Source organism: Coregonus clupeaformis, chromosome 24, assembly GCF_020615455.1.
Source record: "Coregonus clupeaformis isolate EN_2021a chromosome 24, ASM2061545v1, whole genome shotgun sequence".
Taxonomy (NCBI): domain Eukaryota; kingdom Metazoa; phylum Chordata; class Actinopteri; order Salmoniformes; family Salmonidae; genus Coregonus; species Coregonus clupeaformis.
The window spans coordinates 2357066-2380973 of NC_059215.1; the positions used below are offsets into that span (position 1 = coordinate 2357066).

Sequence of the window (23908 nt, forward strand, 5' to 3'; positions counted from 1 at the left end):
AACACGCAGCAAAGATCTCACCAACCCGAGAGACGCAGTAGCAAAGCATGTTTAACTGTACACAGAAGGCTATGCTGTAGAATAGATAATGTATAAACTCTGTTAACGCTGCTTCTGGATTTGAATACAGATTACAAACATTTATTTTCCTCTCTCTCGCTCTCTGTTCACTTCCTGGTACTCTCCCTCTCCACCTTCATCATTCTCTCTCTCCTTTCTTTATCTCTCTCTAGTTTTCCTCCCATTATGTCCCTTACTCTCTTCCTTCACTCTCTCTCTGTCTCCCCCCACTCTCTTTCTCTCTCTCTGCAGTATATCTCTTTTGTTTCTGTAACCCTGGGAATATCCTCCACAGCTTGAGAATAAATGATATTGCAGTGTGAAAGACTGGAAAAGGTAGAAGGAAAAGGACAGGGCTTCAGAGGAAGCACTCTCTTGCTTTCGGTCTCACCTTTTCTTTCTCTCTCTCTCTCTGTCTCCCGCTCTTTCTCTCTCTATGTCTTTCTTTCTTTCTTTCTTTCTTTCTTTCTTTCTTTCTTTCTTTCTTTCTTTCTTTCTTTCTTTCTTTCTTTCTTTCTTTCTTTCTTTCTTTCTTTCTTTCTTTCTTTCTTTCTTTCTTTCTTTCTTTCTTTCTTTCTTTCTTTCTTTCTTTCTCTTATCCTCCCTTTATTTCAATTTCATCCTCCCTTTTTCTTTCTGTCTCCCTGTTTCTTTCTCTCCTTATCTCCTGCTCCATTCTTTTTTTCTCTCCTCCCTCTCTCTGTTTCTCTCCTCCTCCCTCTCGTAGGGTTTGCTCCCGTTGGCAGCGAGTGGCCAGCAGCTGTGTCTAGAGCCAGGGGACTCTCTCTCTCTTTCAACCTCTCTCTCCCTGTTCCCAGTCTGTGTTGATCTGAAGTGACTCCAGTGACTTTCATCCATGGTGACAGACTTGGCATACTCTGATGGGCCAGAGCCAACTGGGGGAAGGAGGGGTGGATATAAAGGGTCGTTATCAGTGGAGGGGTCGTTGCTGCCATACGGCAGCACCAGTATGACCCTGGTTTAACATCCTTGTTACATGGATATATGTGTGTGTGTGTGTGTGCGCGTGCATGTGTATGTGTGAGTGACTCACCATACACATACTTTTCATTATTTGATGTCTGCATGAGTTGTGTGTTTGTGGACAGGTAATTAAGATCACAGCATGTGATGTACAATATAACATAATAGCAGAGCTATGTAAAGAGTATATTATGGCTCTGACTACAGAAGTAGAGAGAGAGAGAGAGAGAGAGAGAGAGAGAGAGAGAGAGAGAGAGAGAGAGAGAGAGAGAGAGAGAGAGAGAGAGAGAGAGAGAGAGAGAGAGAGAGAGAGAGAGAAGGTTGACCTTGAGAGGAGCCTAAATAAATGAAGATGTGTTGTCTGCTCCCAGCATGATACACCCCCGGGCTAGCCCCTAGCGCTTTAGTTATTCATGCTATCCCCCTCTCCCTCTCTCCTCCTCCCTCATCCCTCCTTCTCTCTCTCCCTCCCTCTCTCCATTACTGCCCTGAATAAGAATTTATCACCTGAAATCAATTTGACCCTACATGAGCCTGTACGAATTCAGCCTCACGCTCTCTCATACTCTTGCTCAAGTGATGCAGTCTGGCAAATATGATATTCATATGAATAGTACGGAAGACTGAAGCAATGGCACCTATTCAATTAGACCAGACTAGAGGAAGGCGGCCTTCAAAAACAGACCAAACCAATCGCACCCCATCCAAGCAGGCCAACTGGTGAGCACACTCTTCCAATCACACCCAGATCAAATTGTGCATGGATATGCCTGGGGATGATCGGATAGCGTCAAAGTGTTCCCAGGTTGTTATTGTAAATATAATTTGTTCTTACCTGGCTGAAAAAAGGTTTAAACAAAAAAGTAGCCAAAAGTTATAAACATACAGTATCACAGAAAGTACGAAGCTTGCTGGTCAAACAAAATTGTTGACATATTGGCTTCACCAGAATGTTCGGGTGCTTTTCTGGCATCCAAAAAGATTTCTGAATATTATTATGATATTATGATATATCTTAATAGTCTAAATAATGAAGTATCTGTCTAGTCTCCTGAGTCAATAATGGCGTGTGCGTCACAAATGGCATCCTATACCCTATATAGTGCACTACTTTTGACCATGGCCCATAGGACTCAGGTCAAAAGTAGTGCAATATATAGGGAATACGCTGCCATTTGGGAAGCAGCCTGCATCTTTAGTTACACTAAACTGGGATTTGTTCTCAATTAGGGAGCTCCCATGTCACCACTTCACTCACATACACACACACTCCCCTCTCCGTTGCCATGGAGACCTGGCATTACCATCGGAGATGAGCACACAGGGATATGAATTACTGCATTAATTATTATGGGGTGCCTTGGGGAGATGTGTGTGTGTGAGCGTCTGTGTGTGTGTGTGTGTGTGTGTGTGTGTGCGCGTGTGTGTGCACGCGCTTGTGTGTGTGTGTGTGTGAGTAGCGGGATTAACCTTCATTAAGGTAAAAGACGGAACTTCAGTAGCGAATAACCTTTAGACCTGTCAATCATCTCACCACTGGGTCGTCATTTCCCATTGGACTGTGTATGTCATCATTGTGAGATGGCTTCCTGTATATGCACCACACATCCGCCAGCTTCCTTTCCTTATCATCACTACAGATGAGTGGTGAGGCATAGTCCCAAACCCATCACTAAAACAGTGCCCTTGTCATTCCCTCATTTTCTCCACACACCCAAAGTCTCCTAATCCCTCGGTGGAGGGGATTTGCATGTCCCCTTGTCAGGATAAACTTCAGTTGACCCCTCCAAAGTGATCAAGGACTCTTTTGGTGACAGATTGGGACTGGGCCCGTGGGATTACTGTAACTGTATCTGTGACAGGTGTGGGACAGACAGGCACAGTAGTCAGGCCACACTGTGGAGAGACAAAAGGACAATGTAGACGAAATGTATCAATTCTAAATGTTTCAATACTAAATACTAAATGCTGACTAAATGATTAAACAGTAGCAGTCAAACAATTCCAGAAAAATTTCCCAAAATTCCTAGGTTTTCCAGAAATTCCCAGTTGGAGGATTCCCAGTTGGACGATTACTTTTCCTGTGTATTCCCTATTGATTGCGAGAATCCCGAACTGGGATTTCTGGCAAACCTGAGAATTTTGGCAAAGTTTACAGAATTATATACAGTACGTGGTGGATGAGGATCCCTTCTCAAGTCGACTACTTAAAATGAAGTGGACTTAAGTCAAAATCATAGGCCCACTATAGCTCCCTCAAGGTAGCGGTGCTATAGGACGTTTTAGGATGCTAAGTAACGGGCACTATAATTTTGACGGTGCTCTTGTCTAATGTACCTTAGTGTTCTCCATCTTGTGTATGCCTCTGCTCTGGTCCTGTGTAGGAGGGCTGAAAAATACAGGCTGGTTTTGGTCCCTCCTCTCAGTCTTATTCCATTCTTAATCTTAAAGACTATGATCTACAGTATATAGGAACCTTAGAGAAACTAAGAGCTTAAGATATCTATAAGAAACATTAAAGAAGAGCTGAAACTAAAACTCAGCTATATGATGTGACCACGAGCAGCAGTATGAACCAAGGATAATGCAGGGGAGATCAACCATTTGTTTTCGGCTGTCTTTGTGTGTTTTGCGGAAGTCGCCTTAACAGCTAATGTAATGCTAACTTCATATCGCTAAGTCTACCTTTAAAATGACTCTAGGGATCATAAAGCATACTTGGGAATTTTTTGACATACAGTACCAGTCAAAAGTTTGGACATCATTCAAGGGTTTTTCTTAATTTTTACTATTTTCTGCATTGTAGAATAATAGTGAAGACATCAAAACTATGAAATAACACATATGGAATCATGTAGTAACCAAAAAAGTCTTAAACAAATTAAAATATATTTTATATTTGAGATTTTTCAAATAGCCACCCTTTGCCTTGATGACAGATTTGCACACTCTTGGCATTCTCTCAACCAGCTTCACCTGGAATGCTTTTCCAACAGTCTTGAAGGAGTTCCCACATACGCTGAGCACTTATTGGCTGCTTTTGCTTCACTCTGCTGTCCGACTCATCCCAAACCATCTCAATTGGGTTGAGGTCGGGGGATTGTGGAGGCCAGGTCATTTGATGCAAAAATCCATCACTCTCCTTCTTGGTAAAATAGCTCTTACACAGCCTGGAGGTGTGTTGGGTCATTGTCCTGTTGAAAAACAAATGATAGTCCCACTAAGCCCAAACCAGATGGGATGGCGTATTGCTGCAGAATGCTGTGGTAGCCATGCTGGTTAACTGTGCCTTGAATTCTAAATAAATCACAGACAGTGTCTCAAGCAAAGCACCCCCACACCATAACACCTCCTCCTCCATGCTTCACGGTGGGAACTACACATGCAGAGATCATCCGTTCACCCACACCGCGTCTCACAAAGACACGGCGGTTGGAACCAAAATCGAATGTCCATTGCTCGTGTTTCTTGGCCCAAGCAAGTCTCTTATTATTATTGGTGTCCTTTAGTAGTGGTGTCTTTGCAGCAATTCGACCACGAAGGCCTGATTCACACAGTCCCCTCTGAACAGTTGATGTTGAGATGTGTCTGAATTGAACTCTGTGAAATGTATTTGGGCTGCAATTTCTGAAGCTGGTAACTCTAATGAACTTATCCTCTGCAGCAGAGGTAACTCTGGGTCTTCCTTTCCTGTGGCGGTCCTCATGAGAGCAAGTTTCATCATAGAGTTTGATGGTTTTTGTGACTGCACTTCAAGAAACTTTCAATGTTCTTGAAATGTTCCGTATTGACTGACCTTCATGTCTTAAAGTAATGATGGACTGTTGTTTCTCTTTGCTTATTTGAGCTGTTCTTGCCATAATATGGACTTAGTCTTTTACCCAAATATGGCTATCTTCTGTATACCCCCCTACCTTGTCACAACACAAATGATTGGCTCAAACGCATTAAGAAGGAAATCAATTCCACAAATTACTTTTAAGAAGGCACACCTGTTAATTGAAATGCATTCCAGGTGACTACCTCATGAAATTGGTTGAGAGAATGCCAAGAGTGTGCAAAGCTGTCATCAAGGCAAAGGGTGGCTATTTGAAGAATCTCAAATATTGTGACGAGTACTGAGGATACGAAGAGGCAGGACGCAGACGAAGGAATCAACCATATAAAGGTTTACTTAACACTGAGCATGAGAACAACAAAGAGCGAGTACATGACAAGACACTAACAATCACACACAACACAACACTGAACAGTCCAGGGCTATATAGGGATGGTGATGAGATAATGAGGTGCAGGTGCGCTGGAGGTGATTAGGGTGGGTTGGGTTTCCATTCCGGTGTTGCCGAGGTGTTGCGCTCAGACTGGTGGCTCAGTACACCAGCGAATCAGAGCGCCGGAGGGGAGCAACGGGATGAGACGTGACAAATATAAAATATATTTTGATTTGTTTAACACTTTTTTGGTTACTACATGATTCCATATGTGTTATTTCATAGTTTTGATGTCTTCACTATTATTCTACAATGTAAAAAATTGTAAAAACAAAGAAAAACCCTTGAATGAGTAGGTGTGTCCAAACTTTTGACTAGTAGTGTATGTCAGATACATACCTTAAGTCCTTTCAAATAGTTTGAGCTGTGCTTGTTTTAGTTTTCCTGGTATCACAGAGCAAATATAGTCCTAAAAGTGCAAACTTCAAACTAGACCAAGCAAACCTCAAATACGTTTAAGTATTTGACACAGGATATTATGTAGGCTATTTGACCCAGCTCTGTCATGAAATTACTATAAAAAGAACTACACAAACCCTAAAGATCCTTATCACGACTACAGGACAGCAAGTAGATGCTGAGTGGGCAGAAAAGTGTGTCACAGACAGGAAGCTTGACCCGGAAGCAATGACACCCAGCACTGAATGGTTACTGAATATTTTTTTGTGGTTCATGATCGGACAAGGGGTAGCCTGTTGAATGCAGAAATATAGTGTATGAAACATTGCACAAATGCACACCAGACACATCAAAGACAATGGGACAGCAGTGCAATTTCCCTCTAAAGCAGATGATAAAAGTGCTGAAACACACACACACACAAGCACAAACACACACACACACACACACACACACACACACACACACACACACACACACACACACACACACACACATAGCAAAGAACAGCAGAGACAGTGGTTACAAACTATAAGCCAAGATATGACATACTTATTACAAACTACAGGCCAATGATATTTAGCTATTTTCACTTATGCGACATAAAGCGGCGATTTTGGTATTCACACAAAAAAAAACGAGGGTAAAATTGCAATTGTACAGAGTGGAGTAACTATGTTTGTTCTGCAACAGACAGTGAAGAGACTAATAGCTAGCCAGTGAATGTAACCTGTATCCTGTATGAGCCATTGCATCCCGAGGCAGCTGTTATCAATGTCAACAAGCCTTTAATACTTAACACAATAAAGAAAAGGACATTGAGGGGACATTTGGATGTAATGTAGTACTATGTGTGTAATGTATGTGTGTGCGTGTTTTTCTCTCACCTAAGGGATGTTTGGGTGTAATGTAGTAGTATGTATGTCATGTAGTAGTAGTAGTGACATTTATATCCCAGCTGGGGGATGTTTCGGTATAATGTATCAGAATATATTACTGTAGTAGTAGTATATCATGCAGTCTTAGTAGTAATACATCTATCTCTCACCTGGGGGAGATGTCACAGCCCTGCTGCATGAAGGCGCCCAGGGAGAACCAGAGGGAGTTGAAAATGCCGAACTCATTGGGGGGCTGGTCACTGGGCGGACCGTCGGTGCCCTCCTCGGGCTCCTCGGTGTGCCACTCGTACGGGCTGAAGCGGCTGACCAGGAAGAGCACCACGCTCACGCCGATGTAGGCAAACACAATGCACATCCAGATCTCGTAGGCCAGCGGGTCCAGGAAGGAGAACACCCCAGGTTTGGACTTCTGAGGCTTCTTGATCATGATGGAGATGCCCAGCGACATGAAGGGCTTGGAGAAGTCGATCACCTCCTCCCGGACCAGCGTGATTGTCAATGGGGCCACAGCGATTTCCGCTTTCTGTGCATGGGTGGGGGAAGAGAAGAAGGGGGAAAAAGGGTTAGCCTTTGGACTGGAGAGTCATCTAAGCTGCTAATACAAACTGTTGCCAAAATGGTAGACAACAGTAGAAACAACTATGGGTTACGGCAGGGTTCCCCAACTGGCGTCCCGAATATGGCCCGCGGGTGATTTAATTTGGCCCCCCAAGCTTTCTGAGCAACATTTTTATTTTATTTATTTACATTTTATTGTTGGACATAAAAGACTGTAAAAACACCAGCAAATTAGCTCCAAGTGATTTTAATTTTGGAAATCTGTTCCAAAGTATTCCCACGCATAACAGAGAGATATACTATATGTGATCGTATACAAATGTAAGCAAGATTTGAAATTATAATGTTTTAGTCAAATGTTATATCTGTTTGGGCTTCTTGCGGTCAATTTGCAGTCTACAAATAATGTTTTATTATGTTCTGGCCCCCTGACCATCTGCTCAAGAAAAAAATCGGCCCGCGGCTGAATCTAGTTGATGATCCCTGGGTTACGGTATGTAACCCCGGTTCTCTGAAGGAGATGAGGGAGACATCTCACTATGGGACACACCCCTCGTGTCCTATTCACTGAAACCTTATTAAATCATGGCTAAAAGGCCAAAAAGAGCTTCATGGGTGTGAGACCCGCGTATCTATATAGCACCCGCAATGATCTGGTTTCCTCATTCAACGAACTGCCTCTTACACGTGTCGCGCAAGAGGGACAATCTGGTGAGAAGCCTCCTTAATCTCCTTCAGAGAACCGTGGTTACATACTGTAACCGATAGTTATTTTTCTCTCTAAGGGACACTTGCAAAATGCCCCGATTGTCATTAGCCCATTTCCTGAGAAGCCTGTGTTGTGCTACATGGTAGTGTACCTGATCCATCCTACTCTGCTCCAGCGCCAAGAACTGTGTGCGCAAGGGATGGCACAGTGACGTCCATATGATAGAACCTCACAAAAGTGTGAGGGGAAGCCCAACTAGCCTCCGCACATCTCTGAGATGGATATATTAGTGGCTTGACCAGGGTACTACGAGTCATGGAAATGACTTAAGGAATGAGCATGGCGTTCGTATCGTAACTTTGGAGTAGTCAGGGGCAAACTGAGTGCATGAAGGATGAACCGAGAGCGCGTAAAGGTCGCTAACATGCTTGGCAGTGGCCAAGGCAAGCAACACGGCCATATTATTAGACAGCACACTCCCTAAATAAAACGACGAACGAAAGGGGTGAACCCTGATTGTAATTTCACCTATTCCTACATGGCAGGCTGAGATTGTCACCAAGTTTACCATAATGGTGGCGGGGCTATCAGGATGAATGATAGACCATTCGCTTTCAGAGTGTGTGGGGGGGGGCAGCATTTCTATGCCCCGAGGAATGTTGTGATCTCCCATTGCAAGGAACAGGCAACAGTGTGCGTTGTCCTGTGTTGCGTACAGATTGACGGCAACTCTGCCGTAATGTTCGGGATGAAGTCATCACTCCCCTGGTAGGGGGTTCCCCAGCGATTGTAAATCCACACCTGAGTTTAGTCTGCCTGGCACATGTGTTTCTCTGAGAGACAACAGATGTTCGCTGCTCCATAACAAGATCTCTTTTGCCAGAAAGTGAAGTTTCCAGGAGTGCCTTCCTCCTTGGCAATATATTGCCGGTGGAAAGACGGGTTCAAGTGGAGTGAGGTCACCCAATGCTGGAAGTTTCTCATGAGGAGGAGGCCAAGCGGGACTACCACAATCATGGAGGAGATGAGCTCAAGACACCTCAGACTAACATCCAGTACTTGACTGATGTTGCCAGGCAGTGGCAAAAGCTGTCACTTTCTCCACAGTGAGAGATGCTCGACAGGTTACAAGGACCAGAGACAATCCATAATTTGCTGCTGGGTCAGTAAGAGTGAACTTATGGCACGATTTAGCCGAAGAAGCCCTGGTGAGCTTCCTCTCTCTGCACCGTATCTAGTCTCTGAGGGCTCAGGCCGCTTCCCCCTGTGCAGTGGACTGCACTGTTCCCATGTAGTCTGTACCCCTGGCCGATGGTGCGATGACCCCGGGGGCTGCACACACACCCCATTGCTCCCTGTGAGGGCGACTGCAGATGTGGGCCTGGTGGCTGGACAAGGTAACCCTTGACAGGTTGATTGTTTTGAATGGGAACATTCTGAACCATCACCGTCGGCCCGTGGGCCTGGATGTGATGGGAACTGGTAACAGGGAGCCCAGGGAGCCCTTTTTCCTAGACTCAAACCTGGCCTGTATCTCCGATATTGCTGGTCCAACAGTCTGGTGGGATCGATCTGTCCATTCAGAATCGTTCCCTTCTCCCTCTGACACCCTTGCGTTATTCAGCCAGAGGACTCTCTGGCCAACATTCGCATGCGCCATGACTCTCCCGGAAGCCTCAGCGGTGCACTTCAGGATCCAGGTGGTATGGTCAGCAAGATTTCTCAATTCCATTAACTTCTCCCGATCAACAGTGCCACCGTTCTCCAGGGAGTTGAAAAGCTCCTTAGCCTGCACCGCCTGAGCTGCAGATCAGTAGATCCTCTCATACACGGTCGCGGTGAAGCTGTCATTGGGATGAGTGAGTTTGGGGGCAGAGGAAGAGGAGCTCAAAGCTTTAGGGTTGAGTTGCCCAGTCAGGGAAGGCTCCACAGGGGGCGGGCTGAACCATCCTGATGACTCCATGCCATGCATATCAAGTGGGGGTAGCCAGTCACCAGAGAATGTGACTTAAGTGGCCTCACCCAGGAAGACTCCAACAGCTCCACACTGTCTTGGAAGGCTGGTACACATTGTGGGACGGTTGTGGAAGTCACCCCTGAGAGGTGACTCCATCCATCCTAATCTTCTTGCAAGGCAAGGGAGGCATAGGCACTCAACATCTAGTTTGGTGGCAGCGCGTCTGATTGCCTCAAAGAAGGGGAGGTCAGCCATAGTCTGCTGCCATACTTCCTCAGTTTGTCTGGCCTGCACAAGCTGAGCAGAGGAGGATAAATCTTCCTCAGGGGTGTAATCCATCTCCTGGTCAGAGGGGGTGCTGCCTGATGCGGCAAGAGATATGCCGTCGTCCTCACTTCTGGATCCGTTTGAAAGGTCCGACCCCTGCAAAAGATGGGCGACCTCCGAATTTGCTGGGCGCTCGACTGGAGGGGAAGACTGTAGAGCTTCACCCTCCTGTGGGACTTTGTTGTCAACTGAGTCATCCTCAAGCAAGAGTGAGGCCTGGGCAATACTTTGCTCTATGTTTAATGACGCTGGGTCCCAGCTTAGCGCAATGCACACAGCTAGCGGGGACAATGAGAGCTGTCAAAGTGTGGTCCATGCTGAGGCATGTAGCACATAGCTGATGGGAATCAGACTGGTACATGTTGTTGCCGCAATTGCCAGGGAAGCCTTGTTTGGCTTGCTTCGCTTTCTCTCCCCCTTTGTTGAGGATATCATTTCGAATGGATGGACGAAAACAGATGGAATTACCGGGGAGGAAGCTAGTAAGCTAGCTACCCGACATGCTACTATTCGATGGGGAAGTCGGATGAGACACGGAAGTAACGGGAGACCATCAGGGCAATGATAGCTGGAAGTCAGGTAAGCTGAAACAGTCTAAATACTTACAGGGTAGTGAAAGTGGCGCTGAAAGGGATGCTAGCTAATTAGTGGGCTATCACCACCCGTGTTAATACCTGACTCGGTGTGTAAACCAAGGCACTCCAGGTAAAAATGCACAGCTAGGTTTATAGGGGAATGTAAAGGATTGTGCTTCAAAGGTGGGGTAACACACTTGATGAAACAGTACTGTTCGGGTTTAGTCACGCAGACCGAATGGGAGTTAGCCCAAAGGCTTCTAGTTAAAAACCACATGCGGCGCTGTTAGTCAACTAGCGAGCTAAGAGACTTGACCATAAAGCTAGCTAACTCTGAACGATGGGGTCCGACGGAGAGCTAGCAAATCAGGAGTAGAAGAAGCAAAAATTACACTTTTTAAAAAATCTAGTTGTTTCAACTAAATATTATTAAGTAACTGGTTCCTTTTTTTTGTTTACTCAACTTTTCAGTCAACGTTTTACCAGAATGTACAATTTTTAGTTGGCCCAAACTTAGCTCCAACATGAGAAAATGTAGGCAAAAATTCAGTCAACTTAAAATGATGTGTTCAATTTGTCTCGTATGTTCATTAAACTAGAAATGATTCATTTGGGATTTTACAACCCCCCAAAAAAAGGCTGTGGAAGTAGTTACACACACACAGTGCTTTTAACATACAATGTTTTCAACTTACATATATGACACACTTAGACATACATGGTTACATTGTGCATGTTCATTTATACAGTAATTAGTTCTCACCTGGGATTAGAACTCAACCTCTTGGTTCACAGCATTCCAAGCTTCCTGCTACGCCACCATGTCTGTGTCAATAATTGATTTCACCTGTATTGCTACACTTTGCACTTCAAAGTAAATCTCAGCTCTGTTAAAAGTACACTCTAGAAAAACGATTTTATTTATCATAGTTATTAAGGAGTAACATTAAAACAGAGTAATATGCCCCACCAACATTAGACAACTATACAGAAAAACCTAAAATTGCTTAAATAAGTAAATAAACTCAATGATGAGAGAATAGTCAGATTAACTGATCATTGATACAGGCATGGTGGCGTAGCAGGAAGATCAGAATGCGGTTCAAGAGGTTGTGAGTTCAAATCCCAGGTAAGGACAAGTTGAATAACAATTAATGTATAACTGAACATGCACAATGTAATTATGTATGCCAACGTGTGTCAAATATGGACATAGAAAACATTCTATGTTAAAAGCACTGTGAGTGTGTAACTAGTTCCACAGCCTTTTCTTTGGTACAATGCCCAGAATAATAATTTCTAGTTGAACATATGAGACAAGTTGAGCAAACACATCGTTTTAAGTTGACTGAATTTTTGCCTACGTTTTCTCATGTTGGAGCTAAGTTTGGGCCAACAAAATGTTTTAAGTTCAGGTAACACTTTGACCGAAAAGTTGAGTAAACAAAAAAAAAGGCTGTGGAACCAGTTACTTAATAATAATTAGTTGATTTTTTTATTTTACCTTTATTTAACCAGGTAAGCCAGTTGAGAACAAGTTCTCATTTACAACTGCGACCTGGCCAAGATAAAGCAAAGCAGTGCGATAAAAACAACAACACAGAGTTACATATGGGGTAAAACAAAACATAAAGTCAAAAAATACAACAGAAAATATATATACAGTGTGTGCAAATGTAGCAAATTATGGAGGTAAGGCAATAAATAGGCCATAGTGCAAAATAATTACAATTAGTATTAACACTGGAATGATAGATGTGCAAGAGATGATGTGCAAATAGAGATACTGGGGTGCAAATGAGCAAAATAAATAACAACATGGGGATGAGGTAGTTGGGTGGGCTAATTTCAGATGGGCTGTGTACAGGTGCAGTGATCGGTAAGGTGCTCTGACAACTGATGCTTAAAGTTAGTGAGGGAGATAAGTGTCTCCAGCTTCAGAGATTTTTGCAGTTCGTTCCAGTCACTGGCAGCAGAGAACTGGAAGGAATGGCGGCCAAAGGAGGTGTTGGCTTTGGGGATGACAAGTGAGATATACCTGCTGGAGCGTATACTACGGGTGGGTGTTGCTATGGTGACCAATGAGCTAAGCTAAGGAGGGGATTTGCCTAGCAGTGATTTATAGATGGCCTGGAGCCAGTGGGTTTGGTGACAAATATGTAGTGAGGACCAGCCAACAAGAGCGTACAGGTCACAGTGGTGGGTAGTATATGGGGCTTTGGTGACAAAACGGATGGCACTGTGATAGACTACATCCAATTTGCTGAGTAGAGTGTTGGAGGCTATTTTGTAAATGACATCGCCGAAGTCAAGGATCGGTAGGATAGTCAGTTTTACGAGGGCATGTTTGGCAGCATGAGTGAAGGAGGCTTTGTTGCAAAATAGGAAGCCGATTCTAGATTTAACTTTGTATTGGAGATGCTTAATGTGAGTCTGGAAGAGAGTTTACAGTCTAACAGACACCTAGGTATTTGTAGTTGTCCAAATACTCTAGGATAATAATTAGTGGGTGTTCTTTTTACAGTGTAGTGGAAACCTGCACTAGCGGGATGCTAAAGCAGTGGAGCTAGCAGAGCTAACAGCACTAATTGCATGCAGGCTAGGCTACGGGTACTGTAGCTAGTGTAGTATCTGAACTTCTACCATATTGGGAGATAGATGAACTTCACTCTACTTTGCTGAAACATCTGGAAAGTGTTATTATAGGGGCCCCCTAAAACAGAGGACATTGGGCTATGTGGAGGCCAGGGATTGGTCTATTCAAATCACGCCACCTTATGTTACATAAAGAGTAGGGTATATACAGTGGGGAAAAAAGTATTTAGTCAGCCACCAATTGTGCAAGTTCTCCCACTTAAAAAAGATGAGAGAGGCCTGTAATTTTCATCATAGGTACACGTCAACTATGACAGACAAATATAGATTTTTTTTCTCCAGAAAATCACATTGTAGGATTTTTTTAATGAATTTATTTGCAAATTATGGTGGAAAATAAGTATTTGGTCACCTACAATCAAGCAAGATTTCTGGCTCTCACAGACCTGTAACTTCTTCTTTAAGAGGCTCCTCTGTCCTCCACTCGTTACCTGTATTAATGGCACCTGTTTGAACTTGTTATCAGTATAAAAGACACCTGTCCACAATCTCAAACAGTCACACTCCAAACTCCACTATGGCCAAGACCAAAGAGCTGTCAAAGGGACACCAGAAACAAAATTGTAGACCTGCACCAGGCTGGGAAGACTGAATCTGCAACAGGTAAGCAGCTTGGTTTGAAGAAATTAACTGTGGGAGCAATTATTAGAAATGGAAGACATACAAGACCACTGATAATCTCCCTCAATCTGGGGCTCCACGCAAGATCTCACCCCGTGGGGTCAAAATGATCACAAGAACGGTGAGCAAAAATCCCAGAACCACACGGGGGGACCTAGTGAATGACCTGCAGAGAGCTGGGACCAAAGTAACAAAGCCTACCATCAGTAACACACTACGCCGCCAGGGACTCAAATCCTGCAGTGCCAGACGTGTCCCCTGCTTAAGCCAGTACATGTCCAGGCCCGTCTGAAGTTTGCTAGAGTGCATTTGGATGATCCAGAAGAGGATTGGGAGAATATCATATGGTCAGATGAAACCAAAATAGAACTTTTTGGTAAAAACTCAACTCGTCGTGTTTGGAGGACAAAGAATGCTGAGTTGCATCCAAAGAACACCATACCTACTGTGAAGCATGGGGGTGGAAACATCATGCTTTGGGGCTGTTTTTCTGCAAAGGGACCAGGACGACTGATCCGTGTAAAGGAAAGAATGAATGGGGCCATGTATCGTGAGATTTTGAGTGAGTAACTACACGGGAGGTTATTGTCAATGATCTCAAGGCAGCTGGGACCATAGTCACCAAGAAAACAATTGGTAACACACTACGCCGTGAAGGACTGAAATCCTGCAGTGCCCGTAAGGTCCCCCTGCTCAAGAAAGCACATATACAAGGCCGTCTGAAGTTTGCCAATGAACATCTGAATGATTCAGAGGAGAACTGGGTGAAAGTGTTGTGGTCAGATGAGACCAAAATCGAGCTCTTTGGCATCAACTCAACTCGCCATGTTTGGAGGAGGAGGAATGCTGCCTATGACCCCAAGAACACCATCCCCACCGTCAAACATGGAGGTGGAAACATTATGCTTTGGGGGTGTTTTTCTGCTAAGGGGACAGGACAACTTCCCCCGCATCAAAGGGACGATGGACGGGCCATGTACCATCAAATCTTGGGTGAGAACCTCCTTCCCTCGGCCAGGGCATTGAAAATGGGTCGTGGATGGGTATTCCAGCATGACAATGACCCAAAACACACGGTCAAGACAACAAAGGAGTGGCTCAAGAAGAAGCACATTAAGGTCCTGGAGTGGCCTAGCCAGTCTCCAGACCTTAATCCCATAGAAAATCTGTGGAGGGAGCTGAAGGTTCGAGTTGCCAAACATCAGCCTCAAAACCTTAATGACTTGGAGAAGATCTGCAAAGAGGAGTGGGACAAAATCCCTCCTGAGATGTGTGCAAACTTGGTGGCCAACTACAAGAAACGTCTGACCTCTGTGATTGCCAACAAGGGTTTTGTCACCAAGTACTAAGTCATGTTTTGCAGAGGGGTCAAATACTTATTTCCCTCATTAAAATGCAAATCAATTCATAACATTTTTGACATGCGTTTTTCTGGATTTTTTTGTTGTTATTCTGTCTCTCACTGTTCAAATAAACTTACCATTAAAATTATAGACTGATCATGTCTTTGTCAGTGGGCAAACGTACAAAATCAGCAGGGGATCAAATACTTTTTTCCTTCACTGTATAGCTGCAGAGAGAAGGAGGGGGAGACTTGAGTACACACAAATAAAGTATTCTGTTTGTTAAGCGGCTGTTGCTTGACTATGAAACTATTTGATTGAGATCAATTGAATTTATAAATGAGAGCTATGTTGACGTATTGTATGGTTGAAATAACCCAGTGAGTACATAAAACACTAAATTGTTGTCTGTTTCTTTTGTTCTCCTGTGGTGTGAGAGACGAGAAGGAGGAGACAGAGAGAGAGGAGGTTCTGACCAGTGCGTCACGCGACAGCGTGTGCTGCTCCGGATCTAGTCCAATTAAGGCCAGTACTGTTCTATCCACAAACTCTTAACGAATGCCGCGTTCATGCCATCTGGGAATAACAGGGACTTGGCAACAGACTGATCAATTGATGTAATTGAGAATTACACATTGGAGTTTACTTTGTGCATGGGTTGTTTTGATTAGAGTTGTGTTGGAAATCCAGCACTGAGATTATTCTGTAAAATTAAGGTGATTGGGTGCTTATTAAGCAATTGGTTTGTGGGCGCTGTAGTGTTGCTGGATTACAAGTCTTTCTTTTTTGATTGCTCTGAAGTTGACTAGTTTCCTTTACTTTTCTTTATCGGGTGTGGTAAGATTGCCACTAATCAATAATTTGGTAGAATAGGAGGGAAAAATAAGCTACATAGCTTAAAGTATTTTTTGGTTTACAAATTAATTAATTTAAAATAATAATAATAATATAATAATTCATAATAAAGGAATATAAAAGAGTTGTTACAATGCGGAAAAAGGACATCAAAACTACGAAAGTAATTACTCCTGTTGATGTAGTACAAAAGAATAACCCTCTAGTTAATGGTATTGCAAGGTTATCTGGAAAATGACATAAACGTTGGCCTGACATTGAACAACCATGGCCAGTGGAAGGGACTCTTAACCCAGACGTAATTAAAATAATGCAAGTGCTTGTGTCCACGTATAAGGCAGATCAAAAGAAGGGGAAAAAAGGCGAACAACGTAAAGAAAAGAGACAAAGAGAGCTGGGTGTTCTTAAGTTGTTTGAAAATGAGGGACAAAAACTGATAAAAGATACAAAAGATAAGAGACAGAGGTATAGAGAAAATGACAAAAGAGGCGAAGGTAACAGAAAAACTAATGGCAGAAGTCAATACACCTTTCTCACATACGGATTCAGCAAAAAGGCCCCCACCTTACGAGGAAGAAGTAGAGTTTAAGTACGTCTATCCTCAGCTTCCAGTGATCATTCAGGAGGGTGATTATTGCATCAGAGATGATGATGAACGAATAATAGAGAGAGGACAAGCAGAAACAACCATAAAGATGAATCCAAACTCCAAAAGTAAGAAGAAAATGACACGTCTGGAAACTAAGGGTAGAGTGAGGTTCAGGAGGATGGAACTTGAAGATGATGATGATGATGATCAGAGTAATTCAGAAGAGATCATGGGTGGATATGACCCTGTGATCAGATGGAAGTTGATGGAAATTGGAAGGAGAAGAATACAAGAGATTCGATCTCTGATGAAAGTGAAGATGGAGACAGCGATGAAGATTTGGAGATTAAAGGTGCTTCATGTTCAAGAGGATTTTATCCTACAATGACTAGCACAGAAGAAATAGAAAGAGATATGGATCGATGCATATCATGCTTGAATAAGTCGAATAATTTAGAAGAAGTAAGAGAATTGGAAGAACAACTCGAGAAGCTGAAGATACAGAAGGAAAAACTGCTGAAAAAAGAATCCCAAAAATTGGAGAGGAAGTATACATTGCGCCCAAGAAAAGGGAGCACAAGTAAGAAGATGATGCCAGTGATATTCCGAGGACAGAACCTGGAGTATAAGCCTTTGCAGAATACCGATATGTCAGATATACTTGAGAAGCTGCCTACTCTTCAAGATGGAGCACATCCTTGGATTTCAAAGTTGGAAGAAATTACGGTGGGAACACAGTCTGCCATAGGAGACATTAAGAGACTTTTGGCTACTCTCCTTGGGATTCCAGGTATGGAAGACATTTTTCAGAGAGCTGGACTTAATCGATATGTGGAGACTGCGGTGAATGATCCTGAGTTGTTAGCTGCAAGTAGAAATCGGCTGTGGAGAGCACTGCAAGATACGTTTCCAACAAATGTGCATCCTGACAACATTCTGATTGACCCACTAGGACAACAAGAAAATCCGAGAGCCTGTGTGTCAAGAGCTCATCAAGTGTGGAGAAATATTACCGGAAATGATCCAGATGTGAGTCAAATGGAGCAGTCAATTTTGCGAGCTAAACTGCAGATGGGGCTGCCCTCACCAGTAAGGAGCAAACTGGCAGAGGTGGTTGGACTTGGAAGCATGGCAAAAGGTATCTATACAGATCATATAGCCCATCAAGTGGATCTATACAGGAAAAAGGAACACAACCAGAAAGAACAGGACCAAGAAACTCTCAGAAAACTCAATCAAATACAACTGGTGGAGAATAAGAAGGAGAAGAAACAGGCTTTGGTTATGCAGAATCAGTGTTCACCAAATCTACAATCACTGCCACAGCTTCAACCGAACCAGGTCCAACCGCAATTGTCCCAGCCACCACTAGTGGTACCAGTTGTTTCATATCCACAGCCAGTTTCCGGACAGACACAGAATTGGAGAGGAAGAGGACGAGAAGGCTTAGGAAGAGGAAGAGGAGGAAGATTTAATCCATACTTCCAGCAATCTTCAGAAGTGTGTTATAATTGTGGACAGGTTGGTCACTTTGCCCGTGAGTGTAATGGGTCAAGAGGAAACACCAGAGGAAATTTCAGAGGAAGATACAGGGGCCAGTCAAGATCATTTGGAGGACCGGTGAACCCTTATAGGGGCCCGGAGCCAGGATTCTAGAGGTGCCCAGAAGATCCGAAAGGGGGTGTCAGCTGGTAGCATCAGGACCGGGAAAAAGATCCAACAATTGAGGTGAAAGTAAACAACCGACCATTGGAAGTGATGGCGGATAGCGGAGCTGCTTTCACCTGTGTTCGGCCTGAAGATGCTACACATCTCCCCATGTCCAATCAACTGATTCGGACAATCGGGTTTGAGGGAGTGAAACAGCTGATTCCTCTTACGGAACCAATTGAGCTCTGCTATAAAAATCAGAAAACTACAATACCCATACTGGTATCGGAACATACACCTATTGCATTGTTGGGAAGAGATGCATTGTGTAGATTGAATTGTACAATAAAATGTACGCCAGACGGCTGTCTGGTAGAAGTGCCAAAAGAAACGGTTTACCAATTGTTGATGACGACAGAGATTGACTCTTCTTCAGTATTTTGGATTGGAAATCTCAGTGCAGATTTTTTGAAGCCGGCTAAGATATGGGATAAATTCATTGTGGCAAACATGCCAGATGCGAGGCTTCCGGAATATCCATTTCATTGTACGCTCAAGTATTTCAAGAATGCTGCCCAATCGAACTCAGAGGAATGGTTGAGTCATCAACCAAAGAAAGTTCAACTCAGCTCATGTTGCATAATTTTAGGACCACAAGGAGCAGCTATGAAGATAAACACAGAGAATTATCTGGATAAAGAATTTGAGATTGAGAAGAGTGTGCCACATGTCACCTTGTTGGTTTCTGAAGACTATGAGCAGAAGCATATAGGAGAAATGATGACAGAAGCAGAGAAAGCTGTTTTTGTACCGATGAAAGAGAATTTGGCGATTTGGAGGAGTGAAGATCAGCGGTTTCTCAAAATCATGATTTTGGCTCAAGGACAAGGACAGCCACAAGCTGTACGGATGACACATGAATCTATTTGCAGTGCGAAGATGGATTCAAACCCTATGAAAGAGGAGATGTTGCAACAAGTTCCAAAAGGTTTGTGGTCTCAACACAGTACCGATATTGGACTTATGAAATCAGCCCAACCGGTGAAAGTTGAACTTCGACCAGGAGCCAGACCTCCTTGGAAGAATCAGTATCCATTGAAAGATGAAGCAATCCAAGGGATCGAACCACAAATTGAAGGACTTTCGAAAGCAGGTGTTTTGAAGACAATAAAAAATCCTCAGTGTAACACGCCTTTGTTGCCTGTGAAGAAACCCGATGAGACTTATCGTATGGTTCATGATTTGAGAGCAGTGAATGAAGTAGCAACTGATTTTCCAGCAGAAGTGCCAGACCCGCATACCTTGTTAGCCCAAATTCCTCCTGATGCGACACATTTCACGGTGTTAGACTTATGTGGTGCATTTTCTAGTGTTCCACTTAGTATAGAAAGTCAGGGTTTATTTGGGTTCACATATAATGGACAGTTCTATGAGTACAAGCCGCACATTTTCAATAAAGTACTGAAGGACGATTTGGTAGGGATAGATCAGACATTGCAAAGCACTGTCATTCAGTACGTGGATGATATAATTATCTGTTCACAGAATGAGGAAACATGTCATAAAGACTCAATTAAATTGCTACAGATATTGGCAGAAAAGGGGCATAAGGTTTCACAGAAAAAGTTGCAATATTGCCAGGAGAAGGTAGTTTATTTGGGTCAGAAAATAACGCATGGACACAGAAGCATTATTGACAGTCAATTGGAAGCTATTCGTAAGGCTCCGAAGCCTAGAACTGTCAGAGAAATGATGACATTTCTTGGTATTGCTGGTTATTCTTCAGCCTGGGTTGAGGGCTATGCTAGTTTGACGGGACCTTTGAGAGCTATGGTTAAAGATACTGGGAATGGTCAACTCCATAGCAATCTTTCCTGGACACAGGAAGGCCTTGTAGCATTTGAAACTATCAAACAGAGGTTACAAGAGGCACCAGCACTCACACTACCAGACTACTCTAAGAATTTCTTGCTATATGTGTCTACTTCTACTGGAGGTAAATATGCATGTGCAGTTCTTTGTCAGCCGACAGGTACAGGGACGAATCCTCAACCTATTTCCTACTACTCTACTGCCTATTCAGAAGTAGAACTAGGGCTACCACTGTGCTACAGAGCAATGGTGGGAGTATATTTAATGTATGACAAAGCATCATCTGTTACGTTGGGTTACCCAGTAACAATTCTTACCCATCATAGTCTCAGAAATCTTCTGAACTATGGAAAATATACATTGACTATGCCTAGGCTCAGAGACTATCATAGGCTCTTAGAGCAGGAAGATGTCACCCCTAGTGAGGTGTGATACGGTGAATCCAGCCGAGAATTTGCCAACTTCAGAGGATGGTGAGCCACAAGATTGTGTTCAAGAAGCAGAGAAATACTTGAGGCTTAGATCAGATTTGAAAGCCCTTCCATTACGTGAGGCAGACCTGGAGTATTGGACTGATGGGTCTTGTTATCGTGTGGGAGATAAATTGTGTGCTGGCTACGCAGTAGTTAAAGCCCAAGGAACTGGATGTGTTGTTGAAAAGGCTGACGTAATACCACAGCCTGTGTCCACACAACTTGCTGAACTTGTGGGGCTAACAGAAGCGTGTTTGTTAGCAGAAGGAAAGCGAGTGACAATATATACTGATTCTGCATATGTACATAGTGTATGTCATTTGTTTGGAGCAGTGTGGAAAGGTTGAGGGTTTAAGAAAACGGATGGTTCTCCGATACAACATCACGCGCAAATAATGAAACTGTTGCACGCTATGATGATGCCTAAAGAGATAGCGATAGCTAAGTGTGCAGCTCATAAAACAGATGTGTCAAAAGTCACACAAGGGAACAAAGCTGCTGATGAAGCTGCAAATGCCGTTACAGGAGCGGACAAATTGGGCAAGGTTTTTCTGGTCACTCATGGAGTGGACTTGGAAGACAAAATTACGCTTATGGATGTGATTTTGATGCAGGAAGCTGCGTCTACGATTGACAAACAGTTATGGCTAGACCGAGGTGCCGTCAAAGATGCTACGGGTCTTTGGAGAAACCATGAGGGGTTGATAGTAGCGCCTCTAGACCTATTAGGTCTGATGATTCAGGAAGCACATGGGTTAGCTCATGTTGCAAGGGGGGAGGTTAGGAGAAAGATCACAAAGGAGTATGGTTTTTGGGCACCATATTTGCTTGAACAGGTTGACTATGTCATAGGCAGGTGCACAATCTGTCTGAAAAATAATGTTCGCGAGGGTGTGACTGTTCTTCCTGGTCACATTCCAACACCGAGAGGTCCTATGTGTGAGTTGGTTATCGACTTTGTTGATATGATAGAACCAGTTGAAGGGAAAAGATACATGCTGGTGGTTGTGAATAGATTTTCAGGCCTGTCCAACCAAGTGAAAAGACGCTCAGTCGGTTGCCAAGTTCTTGTGTAAAGAAGTCATAAGCAGGTGTGGACTTCCCGATCGAATATCCTCAGATAATGGGAAATAATTTGTGGATAAATCAGTGAAATTGATTTTGCAAAAATTGGGAATTAAGCAACGTCTAGGAGCAGTTTATCACCCACAAAGTCAAGGGATTTGTGAAAAAATGAATGGTGTTTTGAAAAATCGCATTGTCAAGATTTGCCAGCATACGGGTCTAAACATACGGGTCTAGCACTCCCTTTAGCATTAATGGTGTGTCGCTCAAGTGAGTTGCGTGATCTACGTATGACACCCCATGAACTGGTCACAGGAAGAAGGATGCCTACGCCTTGTTTGCGAACAAGCGGAAAGGGTCCAAGTTTGGCTCTTTTGGAAGATGAAATGTTACATATATGGCCAATTTTCATAAAAAAGTTTGCCACATATGTTTCTGACAGGCAAATAAAAGAAGAGGTGCAGGAGAAGCTCGATGAGCAAAAAAGTAGTACAGTGCAACCTAGGGACAAGGTGTTCGTGAAGGTATTTAGAAGGAAGTGGTATAACGAACGCCTGTGAGGGACCATTTGAAGTTGTTCGTAGTACTGGAACGGCTGTCCAGGTTAAAGGGTCTCCAACGTGGTATCATTTGTCACATTGTGTTAAAGCGCCTAGAGAAGAGGTGCCACGTGCAGAGAGCCAAGATGTTGAAGGCTCAAGAGAGCAGGATGAAGATAGGGAAGAACAGACAGAAGGAGAGATGCATGACAATATCCAGAGTCAAAACCCAGAAGGAGAGATTGTCCATGCTGTGGACAACGTTGATGATCATGTGTACACTTCTGATGATGCCAGACATGACTCTGCAATGGATGGACAGGAAAGGAGATTTGAGGACATTGATTTTCAATACGTCCCAGAAACAACAGGGCATATTTCAGTGGAATGTGAAACCGCAGAGATCACCAAGGGCAACTCTGTTACAGGAGAAGCCGGTGATTCGGTTAGACAAAGTAGCCCCAGACCAGTTCGGAAAAAAGTCAGACCAAAACGTTATGAAAACTAGGGTTGAAGTAACTCTAGGAAAGTATGTTGTTATTGACTTTTGCGAAGGCTATGATATTGAGATGGGTTTGAGTTGTGATGCCTGGAGACAACACTCAGATGCCGTTGTTAACCGTGACTGATCTAGATGGAGATGAACAAGTGGTACTGGATGGAGTATTGATGGATAGATATCCATTTTGAATATCTGATTGTGCGATAATTTTCACATTTCTTTGCATATTGTTGTGATATTTAGTGTTTTCTTATGAATCAAAGGGGGGAAATGGAATGTGATTCATTTTTATATATCATTTTTGTATATCATTTTTATATATCATTTTTATATATTATTTTTGATATTGATGTTTTAATTTTCATGTGTTGCTTTGCAAAAGATACTGGTTGGTGTTTTCTTTTCTTCCAGAAGCATTTGGGGAATGTGTAGAGTGGGATTCAAATACTCAAACATGGACAATATGAATGGACTGGAGGAAGCTGAACAAGGACGGTGTGGAAATGTTCAGATTCCATCATCGACGTTGCATTGAAAGTCGACACTGCTGAGGAGCTGCAGTGTAGTGGACAACATTCCAGTGTCTGCACTGATATACACTGCTCAAAAAAATAAAGGGAACACTTAAACAACACAATGTAACTCCAAGTCAATCACACTTCTGTGAAATCAAACTGTCCACTTAGGAAGCAACACTGATTGACAATAAATTTCACATGCTGTTGTGCAAATGGAATAGACAACAGGTGGAAATTATAGGCAATTAGCAAGACACCCCCAATAAAGCACTGGTTCTGCATGTGGTGACCACAGACCACTTCTCAGTTCCTATGCTTCCTGGCTGATGTTTTGGTCACTTTTGAATGCTGGCAGTGCTTTCACTCTAGTGGTAGCATGAAACGGAGTCTACAACCCACACAATTGGCTCAGGTAGTGCAGCTCATCCAGGATGGCACATCAATGCGAGCTGTGGCAAGAAGGTTTGCTGTGTCTGTCAGCGTAGTG

General features: G+C 43.4%; 1 protein-coding gene across 2 annotated transcripts in view; it reads right to left on the reverse strand.

The window, feature by feature from the left end:
• Nucleotides 1-23908, reverse strand: part of LOC121537606 (glutamate receptor 4) — a 232430-nt gene that overhangs the window by 38763 nt on the left and 169759 nt on the right. For both annotated transcript variants that reach the window (XM_045206975.1, XM_045206973.1), the window contains exon 11: nucleotides 6763-7136. In XM_045206975.1, the coding sequence (XP_045062910.1) occupies nucleotides 6763-7136 (374 nt within the window). The remainder of the gene's footprint in view (nucleotides 1-6762; nucleotides 7137-23908) is intronic.